Source organism: Mastigoproctus giganteus, chromosome 3, assembly GCF_048544385.1.
Source record: "Mastigoproctus giganteus isolate SK-2022 chromosome 3, ASM4854438v1, whole genome shotgun sequence".
NCBI lineage: Eukaryota > Metazoa > Arthropoda > Arachnida > Uropygi > Thelyphonidae > Mastigoproctus > Mastigoproctus giganteus.
Window position 1 is genome coordinate 50,993,594 of NC_143577.1, and position 16,426 is coordinate 51,010,019.

Genomic DNA, 16,426 nt, shown 5'->3' on the forward strand with positions numbered 1-16,426 from the left:
CTTTGGAACTTAAAATTCAAATTTTAGATCGTCTTGCAACCGGACAAGGGGCTACGTCTGTAGGAAAGCATTTTGGTGTACATGAAGCTACCATAAGAACTATTAAGAAAAATGAAGCTGCATTAGGAAGTCGGTATGTTCTGGAACAAAAGTAAGTGTTCATTCATCATCATATACAAGAGATATTGTCAAGGAAAAAATGGAAAAGGCTCTGGTAATATGGATAGAAGACCAGTCACAAAAAAAAAGTACCAGTAGATGGAAATGCCATCAAGCAAACAGCACTAAGAATTTACAGACAGATTAAAGAAAAGGAGCCAAGCACTTCATCTCAATTAAACAGAAAGTATGAATTTTCTGCGAGTACAGGTTGGATGACAGGGTTTCTTAAAAGGAATACTCTTCATAATATAAAAATTAAAGGTGAAACTGCATCTGCAGATGAATCCGGCTGCTAAAGTATTCCCGCAGGAACTTGCAAAAATTATTGAAGATGGAGGATACAATCCTGATCAAGTGTGGAATGCAGATGAAACTGGTTTCTTCTGGAAACGAATGCCGAACAGAACATATGTAGCCAAATCGCAGAAAACTGGTGGTTTTAAGGTAGCTAAGGATCGTGTGACCTTATTATTTTCCTCTAACGCTTCAGGAGATCGTATGTTGAAACCACTGCTGGTAAATCGAGCCCTAAACCCACGTTCAATGAAAGGTGTAGATATCAATAAACTGCCTGTTCACTGGATGGCAAACAAGAAGGCCTGGGTGACTACTGCTATCTTTATAGAATGGTTCAACAAATGTTTCGTCCCAGAAGTCAGACGTTATATGAATTTGAAAGGTCTCGAATTTAAAGTTCTTCTGATTCTTGATAATGCACCCAGCCATCCTGTCTTGGAACACCCAAACGTACAAATTTTATTTCTGCCACCTAATACTACATCTTTGATACAACCGGTAGACCAAGGTATAATTGCGACAATTAAAACATACTACGTAAAACGAACATTCCAACACGTTTTGGACAAACTGAATGATGAAACACTAACAGTCATTGATGTGTGGAAGAAATTCTCAATTATGGATTGTATCAATCAAGTTGGATTAGCGTTAACTGAATTAAAACCAGCAACTTTAAATGCGTGTTGGAAAGCGGTTTGGCCACAATGTGTAAAAAGCAAAGATCCCATCATCCTTAATACGACCGCATTTCCCAACATCATTACAATGACACACAAAATTGGTGGAGAAGGATTCGATGATCTGTCGTTTGAAGATATTGATGAATTGTTAACCGACAAAGCCCTAAGCGAAGATGAAATATTAGAGATTGTCCTTGGGACTCCTTATCCCACAGAACGTAGTGATAATGAAGAAAATGATCCTGTTCTAAATGCAGATTTAATAAAAGAAGGTCTGGAACTGGCCAGAAAATTAGGTAATCATTTTGTCAAACATGACCCTAATGAGGAACGCGCTGAGAAGTTTCAACTTGAACTGAAATTGTTGACAGCCTCTTACAGAGAATTATATAACGGCCTAACCAAAACACGAACTGAATTCGTTCGTAAAACCGGTGAAACATCAGCACCAGAGGAGACTCGTGCTGATTTTGCTCAAGAGATCACAGAAAGAATTTCATTAATAGAGGAAGAAGACGATGTCCACAACATTTCTAGTGATAGCAGTGATATTCCAGTCGTACGCAAACGTATGCGCCGTTTATTATCAGAAAGTGAAAATGAATAAAATTTGTTATGTGTAAAACAGATTTTTTTTGTTCATGAAGAATTCATTTCATATGCATACAAATTTACTTTAATACATTTTCATTACATATTATTACATGTGTATTTTGTTGAAATAAAATAATAAGCTTAAAAAGAATATTTTTATGTGTTTTTTTTTAATTATTTTTACTGATTTTTTAGATCCGGAACCAATCTTCTTTTCTTCCATAAATACAATGTATTTTTTTACACGAATTTTTTTTACACGTATTTTTCAGGAACGTATCTATCGTGTAAAAACAGAATTAGGTGTATACCGATAAAAGAACCTCTCATCCCTCTTATAACATAATCTTGAACCAATTTACAAAATTAAGATGCTCACAAAGGTTAGTCACCAAACAGATGTCTAATCCAATAACTTTCAAATCCCTACTCCCGTTCTAAATATCCCAAACCTCGGCGATAAAGTAATCTAAGATTGGCCCAGGAGACCTTAAGCAGAGTTTTAAATGTTAACTGATTTATTACTGATCTTATTAAACAAATTAATAACTAACTTAAAATTATTTCAAACTGTTAAAACTTAATTCTTTGCCTGATATTTGCTAATAGCTGTTTGTTAACTAATTCAAGTCTAAACACCTTAACCTGAACAAATAAGAAATGTGTAATCAAGTTAACAGCAATAATGTGTAATCAAAAATTTACAACTTTATGTAAATCATATCACCATAACTTGCCAGTTCTGCTATCTTTACAGTCACTGAAGAAATGGTGCAGAAAGTACCATCAAACATTTCAGAAAAATCTAATTTAAGAAATTAAATACAGATTACACTCCACACAGATTTAAGTGCTCATTATTTTACCAATTTCCAAAGTAGTTTCAACAGAAACTTATAAAAATATTTAACAAACAAATTCATTAAAGGACACAATTCACTATTTTCTGTTTCAATCAGGTATTTGCAGCTGATTGAGATAGGAAGGTGGAAAGCTAGTATATTGGTAAAATAAGTATGGTTGTATTAATAAAATAACTTGAAATTATCTTTTAATCACAATTATTAATCATTATCTCTAAACCAAAAATAAGTCACACATCAGCTGGGAGGGGCACTTATCAAGAATAACACTGTCACAGTTAAGTTTTTCATTAAATAAAACAGATTGGAAAAAAAATTATGCGTGTTTCAGATCCTACGAACATGAAAGAAAATTGTATTCAAAATTTGGAGTGCCCATTATACATCATCTTGAAAAAGTTTTATTCACTGGTCTGAATTTTCAAGTCCTCCTTAAGTGTCCTATGTCACATAATGAAACTGGTTGTTTCTTTATGTAAACTAATCCAACTGTATCATAAAAATTACAAATATCAGAAGAAAATGAGGTCAAAGAAATACTCTCCTCAAGACTAATCTGATATTATTATATATTTTTAAAATTATAATATAAAAAGACCTCTAAATTTAATGACATCTAGTCTTAAATATGATAGAAATTTCTGTCATTCCATAAACTTTGCAGCACTCTCTCATATTCTATTTGAGATTTTCTAAAAAGAACACGAATCAATAAACTCACAATAACAGTAATTTTCAGAAATTATTAACTGAAACCAAACATGATTATCAAATACAAGCATGAATTTTTTTCACATGTATATGCACATCACAAGGATTTTCCCCCTCTATTTCTTGTATTTGTTAATCAAGAGAAAACAGAACATCTTAAAAACAATCCTGAAGTAATAACAACAGGAATTGCTGGAAATATTCTTTATGAATATTTCCAGCAATTTTAATTTCTCCACAAATATTATGGTTCATTCAGAAGTCAACTTAAGGCAAACTACTGAGGTATGAAAATATATGATTTATCTGAAAACACAGTATCTACATTAGTTTTATATATTATTAAATCACACTTTCAGTCAGTTTTAATGAGCTTATGTATGCACTTATTCACTACTAAAAGCTAATAACCCCTTTGAACAAATATGCATTATACAAAACTCAGATTGCAATGAACCAAACTTAAAGATACATTTACTATTTTTTCTTACAACCGATAATCATTTCATTAAAGCTACCTTCAATTTTTAAAGAACTTGTGAATATTACATATCATATTCTAAATGTTTACCTGAAGACATTTAAAAGAAAAAGAATAAACTTCCATAAGGCACATATTGTTTAATTTATAATATGACCAAGTCATTTTATTTTCTGCTTTTAAGAAATATGATGTGCAAGGACCAAACTATATCTTATATATGTTATGATTTAATTCAGTTTTTATATTTTTATTGTCACCTTCTATCCAAAACACTACTGTCAGATACCAGATCTTATTCTATAATAAGAGGTTTCTAATATTTTTGTATCGTTCTTTATAGTTTTTAAAGTCCTGCTTGCTGCTGGCACTATACATGAATTTCATGAGACCATGACAGCAAATGTCGATGGAGGGAATAAAGGAGGAAGTGATCTTTGGCAGTTCACAAATAAATATATTCACAGATATTGCTAATCCAGCTGTCATAACTTACCATTTGGTGATTTAATAGCTGGAATTTCACTAGATGAATCTGAAAGTGAAGCAGAACTACTGTCAGTCCTATATAAAATATTCTTTCCAGTCTCTTTACGTTTTAATGCATAATTTACACTTTGGATGGAACACACTCTATAGTTTTTAAGCATTTTTTGGAAGGCAGGAATGTTCAAAAGTGGATTTGATGTAGATGTAGAATGGAAGTAGGAATGGAATGATGCTTCAGCAGATGTCTTTGTACGAGAAAATGTAATCATGGATTTAGAATTTGTTGGAGATAATTGAATAAGTTCACGCAATCGCGACAAAAGGATTTCGACATCTTGATCAATCTCAAGGATTTTTTCTTTTTTTATCAGTCTCTCAAGAGCTGTCTGAAATTCTGTTTCTTTAGCAACAGTTTTATACAGTCGTTTCTCATTACTTAAATGGTGCTTGGATCCATCACCAAATTCTTCAGTGAGTGCTAGAAGTTGATCAAGATCTACTTTTATCTGCTGCAAATTATGCAATTTACTCAGCAATTGATATACTCTTTTTTGAGCTATGGCATAATCATGTTCATCAGTAAACTTTGGAGACACTTGTGCACTTGGAATATTAGTTGACTGGGAAGAGTTATTTATCTCAGATTCATTTTCAACTTCATGGATATTTGGGTTCTTCTTCTCTGAAGAGGCAGAAGCTTGTCCTAGAAAACAAAATAAATAACATTTTATCTGAGGAGATACAAGTATGACATGCAGATGAAAAAATATCAGTAATATTCTCCCATGAAATTATTACCATTATAAAAATATGTATTTCATTTCTAACACAAATTGTACAGAATTATATAGAATAAGTCTTATTTCATATAAATTTTAGAACCTTTTTTTGTCATTTCTGTGCCAAAACATAAGCAGTCATTGCAGAATCACAAGCATGAAGACTACTTTCAAAATTTCAGAAATCTATGCTGAAGCAACAATTACTGATATATCAGAAATACTTTAATAATTTATTGATTTCAAGACACTTCTGTGTGTTAAAAATGTTTAATTTTGAAAAACTAAATTAAAATAAATTAACAAATATCCTAAGTACCTTCCTTGGAGATTTAAATTAAAATAAAACTTAAGTTAAACCTGCTGCTAAGCTACACTGCTTTTGTAGTTCTTGACTATAAAGAAATAACAAAACAAAATCTTCAAATATCTGCTCATATACATCCAGGTTACTGGAGGAAGTGAAGTTGCTAAGACTTCTGCATGGAGGCATGCAATAGGCTCTTTTCTATTCAAGGGCGTTGTGATTTCTGCAACTAGTTTGCTGGTTGATAGGCTTACACCAGTAGGTTAGTTGAAGACCTGTTTAGCAGGGATCCTGGAAGATCTCCTGACTTCAGTGACCACTAAGGTTCTGAGAATCTGTGTTTGATGTGGAAATGATTTGGAGAAAAGTGATATGACAGATGGCCATTTCCTCATATGCTGGACACACCTTAATGTAAGCAAGGATTACTTTGCTACTTCTTTGATTTAGCCAAAGATCTCTCATAATTTGCCTTAGTTTGCCTAAACCCCCAAGTGACTTGATTGCAAAACAGCTCGTACTTGCTGTAAGTTTGTGTCCTGTGATAATTTATAACCATCCCATGCATTTTAATTCTCTGTCATTAGTCAAATCCATTCATCTGACATCCATTTAGACCTAAACTTTGAACAGTATCTCTTAGCTGGTATAAAAAACATAGCAGCTTGTATGAATACCTTGCCGAATGCTTTCCAATTAGAAGTAGCAGTCGTTAACAGCCTCAGTTGGTCCACTGAAAATAATTTTAAAACTAGGACCATTGTAGTCACCTTTATGAAAATAAAATCCCCCTCCTTTACCCTTTATTCCTGATCATCAGCCAAAAATAAATAAATAAAATTCCACATCAATAGATCATGATCACTGCCACCTAGTGATGCCTTTACTGGAGATTCTTAATGGATGAAGGGTCACTGCTGATAACACAGGTCATTAATTATATTTAATGGGGAAAAAATATGTGGACTAGACAGATCTTTGGATGCTGATTCCAAATCTGTTTTCGGTTTTCCTACAACACATCTAGTTTTTGTGATGAGACCAATTATCTTATAATAATTGGTATTCATATTTAGCCAATCTACATGAATATAAATATTATTTATTATTACTGTTCATGCATTCATATTTATGTAACTGAATATATCTATAACTTGTTATTTAATTACAAATTGTTTCAGGCAAGATCCGGCAGATTTCTGAACACATTCATCATGCCTTGAAAGTGTAAAAATCACACCAACAAATTCCGCTATGTGTGCAGCTCTTTCCTAACTAAATCATAACGTGTACAGTCATGAGAGATATGCTAAAAATTTACAAATTATAATTTGACTACCCTCCAGGTCATTGTTTACAAACCTTTTTCAAATACAGACTACTTTTATATAAGAGATAGAAACCAGTGATCATAAAAAATATTACACAAGCAAATATATCAATAACTATTTTTTAAAATAGAGTCAAAACTTTTTATAGCAATCCTTCAAAGATATGAGAATAGCAGTTGTTATATTGAAAAGTTGTTATATCAATAGTTCATAAAATCAGTAAAAGAACAAAGAAAAGTTTGAACATTTAATGTATTTCTACTATACAGTATAACAGAAAAGTATATTAGAAGATTAATTTATAAATTACTTATGTACAGTATCTATGTATATACACACACACATATATCAAGATGTTGTTGTTGTTTGGTTTTTAGGAGCATCAGCAACTAAGGCCATATTGCTCCGGGGATATGCAGTGGTCATTCCCTGACCTATCTGCATCCTCCGTATTTGGTGATCATGGGCTCGAAACCCGGTCCAATCAAGAAGCATGTGCTACGCACTGCTGCTCCTGCCTACCTGGCTACAGAGGCACCATATATCAAGACCTAATCATAAACAGGGTAATTCATTTTAGTAATAGAGCATGTTTTAAAAGAGAATTATAAAGGCACACGATAGTGGTTAATTCACTTTCACAGTTAGGCTGTGCTTGAAAAAAAAAAAAAAAAAATGATGGATGAGTGTCCCCTCAACAAAACTTCTTGCTCAACTACAGTAGGCTCCTCCTCTGCATCATTACAAATTTCAGGTTCTGTTACACGTGCGATAAGTTCCTCTTCATTTGTGGATATTCTGAAACAGTGTCTGCATACATTCAGTAGTCTTCAAAACATATTTCCCTCTAAGTTTGTGTGATTATACATATCTTCAAAAATTTCTTCACGATTACTGGGCTGTTCTTCGTGATTAACAGAGGAAGAAGCACACAAAGCTTCATTCATTGCACCATTCAAGGCAACAAAATCCAGTATGTTTGAAGCAGTTGGAGATAATTTTTTCGTAAACCTCATTTCATGATGAAACACATAAATACATTGTCTGCAGCACAATTTTTTTTAATAGCATTGTCAACAAAATGTCAACAAAACATTTTTTAATCAACTCTCCTTCCATTCCTTCATAGTTTCATTGTCTATGGCTGCACCTTTTTTTTTGAAAGACAGCCCATGATGACAAATTTCTGGAACCATCCACTGGAAGACTTGAAATCATCAATATTCATCTGATGCACAAATGATTCGGCCTTAGTTTTTAAAAGATCTCTATCTATGGGAATGATTTTTTGCATGCATCCTCATTAGCCATTCCAAGAGTATCTTTTCAAGATCCAGATGTTTTATCTTTTATGCTCTTACCATACCATGCAGCAGATTTCTCTAAGCTTTTAATCTTTTTTGATCTTTCAAACCTTTTTCACAAATGTGAAAAAGAGCTCATTTTGTAGAGCATAATGTAGAGCATTTTGTAGAGCATAATGATAAACATAAAATCTACACATACTGTATAAATAAATGAACTTCTAGTTGAAGGAGTAATTTCTCATGGTCAGCCTGAAAGCTCGTCATTAGCTTTAATATTCTTTCATTTTGAAATGTAAATATTGTAATAAAAAAAAAGTAAAAAACAAAACAGAGTGGTGGAAATTTTTGAGTCATTAGAGGGAATTCCTCCATCTTTCAATGTTGTTATAACGAATGTAAAATAGCATTAGGTTTGCTGTAAATCTGTTGGGACCTACCACACGGCTCATTATAATGTACTATGACATTAAAAAGAGGGTTGCTATAAAAAGCTTTGACTGTACAATGATATGTAGTTGTACTTAACATATGTAATATACATTAGCTTGTTACAGGTATCTTGTATTTCCCATCAATATTAATAGGATTGTTGCCTACCACAAAAAAACTTCGTTTTACTGTCAAGTCTCATGGATTATTTTTGTTACTTTTGTAATATGAATGCAAATGGATTCTCAGCAAAGGATAAGCACAAGATTGTTTATCCAAACCTGGATTCAGCAATGAGACCAATCCCACACGATGACAGTATGCCAATCTGGTAACTCCACAGCATGGCCTATTCAAGAAGGTAAACATGATGAAAGTGCAATTGGCAGAGATCTGAGAACTTCAGCCAAGTACACATCAGTTGATGAGATGCTGAAGTCAAAGAGTTACACAAGATGAGTTGAATGATCTCATCTCAGATTTAAACCTCTTCAAAGATAAAGCCAAACTTCTCACCTTGAGACTAAAGCAGAAATACTACTTTAGTCTCAAGTCGCAGAAATACAAAGAATAACAAATTAGTAGGCCAAGAATTTTACTATTGAAAAAGAAACGAAGTTCTGAGCAGTAAACAGACTGCACTACTACTACTGTCATTATATTAATGGAGTTTTTAGGAAATTGTTAGAAGTACAGTTCTGTAAAAAAAGAAGAAGCTGTTCTCTAGCACAATGGGAATTTAAAGCTAACCAACCCCAGTATCAACTCTATTCATCTAATGAAGACACCACTTGAAGCAATTCAATTCAGAATTCATGAATGGAATATCTGCTGTGATCTCAAAGTCACTGTTATGTTAATTGGCATGCAAGGAAGGTTCACAAAATAGTTGTTTTCTTTGCTGTTCTACTGCAAACCATTACATCAGACATGAATGGCCTCAAAGAAGCATATGTGAGCCAGGAACAAATAGTGTGCAGTATGTTCCATTAGTGGATCCAATGAAAATTCTCCTTACTTAAATGAAAAATTTCTAAAGATCAGTGCTGCAAAAGTGAAAGAAAAATCTTTGCAGGGACCCAAAACAGAGAGCTTCTGCAAGATGAAAGCTTTGGAAAAAAAATGCCTCAGATGCATTGCAGGCTTACAAATGGTTTTGTAGAACTTTTTATGATCACAAAAAGCCTACCTATTATGCAAGCCAGGAACAAATAGTGTGCAGACAGTGGTTATAACCACTGTCTTCCCACTGGATGCAAAAGGATTGGGTTGGAATCCTATCAATGATGTGAGGGACTTTTATGGGCTTTTTTCGTTATGTGGCTGAGTTAGTCAGTCTCGGGCATGAACAGCAGAAGTTTCATCTTTTTCATTAAATCCTATTTGAAATATGAGAAATGTTTGATAAGGTAAGGCTTATTATGAAAAGACTTTCATTTCTAAAACAAGTCCCTTTGGACTATTGCCTCTAATTTTTACTAATTTGCAAATGAAGTGCATACAGGATGTATCTCACCTGAAAAAATTCATTACCAGCTACATGGCCCAAGTTCTATCTCAGAAATTTTGATGTAATAAATTTAAAAATTCCTAAACATGCTTTGTTGATGAACCATCAAGGCACTGGCAGAACAGAGGGCAGTATATGCCACATTGACTACTCATTCTTGCTAATAGATGTGGGATAATTCAACCTTGGCTGAACAGAAGAATAGATCATACAAACAGTGTTTGACATATTGTTCACAAGAGACTTGGACAGATTATACCCACTTTAAGAAATGACATCATTTCTTAAAGTGCGTATAAACCTGAACCTTGTCACCATCAATGGAAGGAAGTGTCCTCAGATAGGACAAAAAAAAAAAAAAAAAACGTGTACCATCATAACATTATTGGGCTTAACTCGCTTTAGAAATTAGTTTCTAAAGGTTTTTAATTAAGAGTGTACTTGCCGACCAGGCTAGCCAGGTGGGTAAAGTGCCTGCTGTTGTTATTTGGTTTTTAGGAGCATTAGCAACTAAGGCCATATTGCTCCGGGGATATGCGGTGGTCATTCCTTGACCTTTCCACATCCTCCGTATTTGGTGGGCACGGGCTCGAACCCCGGTCTAATCAAGAAGCGTGTGCTATGCACTGCTGCTCCTGCCCACCTGGCTACGGAGGCACCAGGTAAAGTGCCTGCCTAGCAACCCAAAGGTTGTGGGTTCGAATCCCGCCTCGGGCTTGGATCAGAGTAAAATGCAAAAACTTTGGGAGGTACATTATGTCCACAGAAGTCGATGCGCCAACAACTAACAAAAAAAAAAAAAAAGGAGTGTGCTATGTTAGATTCACAGACAATTAATGTGAAAGCATAAAATCACATATATCATGAGCTGCCTGTAGTAACAGAACCACTACAGCAAAAAGGATTAGCAGCTCCTCACCAGATCTTTAAATGATGAAACCTGAGTACACTATATTATCTGAGCAGCAAACTTGGATTTCATGATGTGGTGCATGCTGGCTCTTCCCCATTAAAAAATAAATTCAAGACATTCTTATCTGCAAAGGAAATTATGGCAACTGTGATCTTGACACTTGAATCAATAAGTGGCTCTTACTGACCCATGATGCATGGATATGGCATAAATTTTGAATGGTATTGTAAACACTAGACATGTTAAGGCTGGACATCCACAGGAAATGCCCTGAACTTTTTACTAAAGGGAAGAGCATGCTTTATTATAATGCAGCCCACATAGTCTTGACCTAGCCCTTTTGGGCAGTCAAGCCTCTTTACAGGGTCTTTGTGATAAATCAGCCACTTGAGAGATGATGGCCAAAAGGGAGGTTGTTTTAGGAATGAAAATCTTTTCATAATAGCCTTTACCTAGATTATCAAACATTCTTCATACTTCAATTAGGATTTACTGAAAAAGATGACACTACTGCATTTCCTGTGGAACATCAATTGATTAATCAACAGCAAAATGCATATATTTGTATTACTCAAAGGAAGTCATCTACGCTGCTGGCCAAAATTAACAAAACACGTAAAAAGTTTGAGTGGTGAGCCTTTTCTTGTTTAAGCCCCAATTGGAGCATATGATTCTAATTATTAAGGATGTAAAATTCTTGATCTTAATGGCCAGATTGTCAGCCATCTAGGATTATGCCAAGGCATTTGGTCTTAGACAGAAAAGATACACTGCTCAAAAAAATTAACAGATGTAGAAAACATGGTGTAACTCATGCAGCTTGTGATGAAGCAGGACAAAATTTGGTATGGTTGTTTAACATAGAATAATGATGAATGAGACAGCAAGAAACCTTAAACAGGTATAAGGGACATTTATAGGTGTTGTATAAGAATTACCAAAAAAGTTCACATTACAGAAATTGATACAAGATGCTCGAAAATATAGTCACATGACATCAGTATGGCGTATGATCCCCTCCAACAGCTAAACAGGCCTGACAGCAGTGAGCCCTGCTCAACATAATGGATCTATAAGATTCTGTGGCAACAAATCCCATTCTTCCACCAGCGCAGACCTTAGCTCACCAAGTGACCGAGGAGTTGACTGTTGGCATGCAATGCGATGCCCATTTTATTTGATCACAATAAAATATTCATGAGAAACATTTTGTTAAGCAGTGTACACTGAGGAGGGATTATCACACAAGAGAATTTAATATATTTTTATTTATTATCAAGTGTGTTTTTATCTAAGATGGAATAATTAATTCACTGACCTGTTAAAGTGGTAGCATCAGCTATGGATACAATCAAGTCAGGATGTTGACGAAAGGTATTTAAAAGCATTCCCCCATCGTCAGAAAAAAGGAATACCATAGGAATGTTAACATCATCTTTGCCATCTCCAGACATAGCAAACATTGGAGAAGACTGAGAGCTAGTTCCTGGGTGGTTATCTAAAATATAAATTTTATACATACATACATATATATATATATAATACAGATAAATAAAAAAATATAAATACAGTAGAACCCACATAAGAAGTTTTCCAAGGGACTGGAGGTTTAGAACTTCTTAAGTGGAAAAACTTCTTAGAAGGGAGAATTATATAAGGGTATGAAATATTAGCTACACAAATAAGAATGAAAAGATACACATACATAAGTTAAAGATGATTTTTAAGTACTATTTCAGAATTTATAAAAATTTTACTCTGCCTATGGGAAAAATTTTTAAACTGAGGATTTCTAATTTCTTAACATTCTGTTCATTAAACTCATTACCAAGTTGGAAGAATGAGCTCCTTTGGAGTTTCAACACACCTTAAAAGGTCATAATTACAATAAGACAGAGAAACAGTCCACTAAGTAATTAAGAACTGTTCATCAGAACTTAACTCTTAACATGGTTGACGTATCCAATTATGGATATCGATGAAAACAACAGCAATATGTCACTTCCATTATATCAAAATGTTTATACAGTACTAAAAAGATTAAAGTGCTGAAAGCCTCTGACTACAGAAAATTCACTAATCGAACAAGTTAGTGCCAATCATCATTTTAGTTCATATAAAATTACTGAAGTAGGTTTCACAGCAACCCCACCACTCAGGGGTGGTGGTGGTGGTATCCGCTGAGAATAAGTAACATTAGTCTTCTCCACTGGCAAAGTATTGCTTATTGGAGGTAATGCAGTATCGGGGCAACTCGTGAAGGCACTGACAATATGAGATACACATATATCAATAACGATGCCATTTCACCTACTTCAGTGGTTTAATATGAACTAAATGATGCTTGGCACTAACTTGTTCGATTAGCAAATGTTTATATTTAATATTTTTTTAATATTAAAAATAAATAATTTCTATATTTAAAAAACATTAAGTGGGAAAACGTCATTATAATAATACACTGTGTATTCTTTATCACAAACTTTTTATGCAGGAAAACTTTTTACCCGGGAGATTTCTTAAGTGGGAAAATAATACATTACAATATACAGAGGTGAAATTGGGACTTAAGAAATCAAACCTAGTATACAGGGGGAAACTTGTTATCTGGGTTCTACTGTATATATAAAAATAAAAAAAAGCCTCATAACCCTTTTCACCAGTATTGACCTGTCTAATTTAAAACTAGTACTTCAGGAAAGATATCAGAAGTATAAACATATAATTAATGTAATGTCACATACAGGAGTAATTTGATTAATCTTTGTATCTTCAATAATTTCGTCTTTGATGGTTATTTGGTTTACCAGCAAATTAAAAGTACACCTATGGGCAGTCCAGCTTCTTGATATCTCTAAGAGTGTTCACTCTAATATCATCATCTCCCAATGTACCAGGATTGCCATTATTTGCAATAATTACAAGATTGCTATTTCTAATATTAGAAAATTTTTCCTTAAACTCATTGGCAACTCTTTTCCCTTATCCTATTTTGAGGTATCACTTTTGTCAAGTTATCAAATTTTCCAGAAAATACTGTCATATACCAGATTTCTTACTAAATTTTTCTTTCTGCTTTCTATTATTTTATTTATTTTTATTTACTCAATACTTTTCTGGTTGGTTTATTGTATCATTATATATTTCACACATTTTTGGCCTTGGCATTAGCACTGGGCACTCGTCTAAATTTGTTATCTATTAGCTCATAATCTTGACTATATTTGCTTTTTATTTAATTTATTCAAAAAAAAAATTTTAGATACACATTTCCTCCACATTATTCTTTCCCTTTTTTTTACTTATTTCTTTTGCTCATTTCATACGCTTTCTATTCTGTCATTTTTTTTCCCCACTATACCTCATATTCATATTTATTTCTAAATTTTCTTTATATTTTTGTTCAATTATATTTCAACTTTGGCATGGAATTTCTACTAATTTTATTCCTCACTCCTCATTATCTAGGTTTGTACCTTCTATAAATAAGCATGCACTGCATAGCATATGGCTAGATATTATTATGTATGATATTTTCTATACAATACATGCACTATTTTTTTTTTCTTTCTTAGTGTTAGATTACACTGAACAACAAATTTTGGGTCATATCTTGTTATGGGCACGAAAGTAAGTTTATTTTATAGATTTTTGGGTGCTAAACAGGGAAACAGTGCTTAAATTGGCAGATTAGATCTTGTTTTAAAAAAAAGTAGTTTTTTATATTTATACTAGGTATTTTTTATTTATATGGCAGCAAGCTGTAGCTAAGAACATACCTGTATCAAACATGGGACCTTTTTGCCATTCGCTTGTATTCAGCTTTGGGAGCATCTCTTTTCACCATCCAACAATAATCGGCTAACATGGCAGCACTCCATTTGCTTTTGTATCTTTGTTCCATTGCTGTAATGTTTGATGGAAGATTTCACCATGTTCTCACCATGTTCGCTGCTGACAGCATCGCAGTTTGGCGGGAAGAAATCCAGGTATGAGTGCAAGAAATGCATCTTCAATGACATGTTGCACCCCAGTTTTTCGTAAGAAGTAATCAGATCTTCTACAAGTTGCCTGTAGTTGCCGGCTTTAACATTTCCTAGAAAACCAGTGGAAACATTTCGAAAGGCTTTCCACACTGATTTCTCGCTATCACTAAGGACAAATTCAAACTATTTGTCTTTGAAATTGTCTTATCTGTGGACCAATGAAAATGCAGGACTGTTCACTTCTAAAGCCTTCACAAAATTTTTCATGAGTGCCAGTTTGATGTGGAGTGGTGAAAACAAAACTTTATTTGGATCTACCAGAGGTTCAAATGCTACATTCTTCATTCCAGGTGTTAATGATTTTCATTGAGGCCAGTTCCTTTTCTCGTAGTGCATATTCTTGGCACAACTATCCCACTTGCAGAGAAAGCAACAATACTTAGTGTAACCCTTTTGTAGTCCTAATAAGATGTCGATTACCTTTATATCACCACATATCTGACACTCATACTTCTGATAGTGTACACCTAAGAGGATGGTCTCCATGTTTGTGCATTTTTCTTTTTTTGTGGATGGCATATGCAAGAGGTATTGAAAGCAGCATATTTCCATTGTATAATAACACAGCCTTCAAGCTAACCTTAGAAGAGTCTATGAATAGCCAGCATTCTTCAGGAATGTGCCTCATGTTCATTGCTGCCATTAGATCATCAACAACCTTACAAACAGTGAGTTCACGTTCTGTTTGATAGAATTTATCAGTCTTCACTTCATGTATAAAATGTTGTTTTTCACAGAATGATCTAGAAGAGCAGTTCCCAACTGGTGGTTCGTGAAAGTGTTCTGGGAGGGGGGGGGGGGGTTGCACTAAAAATTCCGTAATGGCGTCTGCTTAGATTTACATAGGTATATTATTATAAACTACAAAATAGAACTAATAATAAACAATAAAGTACACTAAAATTAAATAAAAAGTAAAGAATTGCCAAAGAAATAAACCACATCTCCCACAATTCCTCATAATTACTTTACTATCTTACAGTATATCATGTTAAATAAATATCTAAAATTATTTATTGACTAAACATCTAAGAGTATGAAAAAGGTTGTTTATGCATGGGTAATGCAAGATATAATCAGATGTGTGCATACTACATGGGTAGTAGAAATGATGGAAGTGCATTACCATTGCATGAACAACCTTTTTCATACACTTGGACGTTTAGTCAAGAAATAGTTTAAGATTAAACCATGCAAACCATCAAGCTTCTCTCACATTGTGGAGTTATACTTCATAACAGGGTTGTTGCTATTGCAACAACAGGGTACCTGCTCACCCACCAATGAGTAAGCCAATAAGCTTTGAAATAGAGCCATCTGGGTGGTGGTATCAGTCGAGAATAAGTAACATTAGTCTGGTGAAGTCACTTATTCAAAGCAGTGCAATACCTCAGCCACTCGTTCTGAATTCACAATATGAGATATGAATAAATGAGGCATTCATACTACCTGGGTAGTAGAAATGATGGAAGGGCATTACCCATGCCTAAACAACCTTTTTTAAATAAATGTTTTCTGTACTAT

General features: G+C 33.8%; 1 protein-coding gene across 1 annotated transcript in view; it reads right to left on the bottom strand.

Annotated features, from left to right (window-relative positions):
• Nucleotides 1-2,309: 2,309 nt before the first annotated feature.
• Nucleotides 2,310-16,426, bottom strand: part of LOC150087952 (ER degradation-enhancing alpha-mannosidase-like protein 3) — a 247,990-nt gene continuing 233,873 nt past the window's right edge. Inside the window, exons 21-24 of the mRNA XM_090369977.1 lie at nt 12,175-12,354; nt 4,288-4,983; nt 2,474-2,541; nt 2,310-2,381 (exon numbers count right to left, since the gene is read on the bottom strand). Coding sequence (XP_090226103.1) covers nt 2,310-2,381; nt 2,474-2,541; nt 4,288-4,983; nt 12,175-12,354 — 1,016 coding nt within the window. The remainder of the gene's footprint in view (nt 2,382-2,473; nt 2,542-4,287; nt 4,984-12,174; nt 12,355-16,426) is intronic.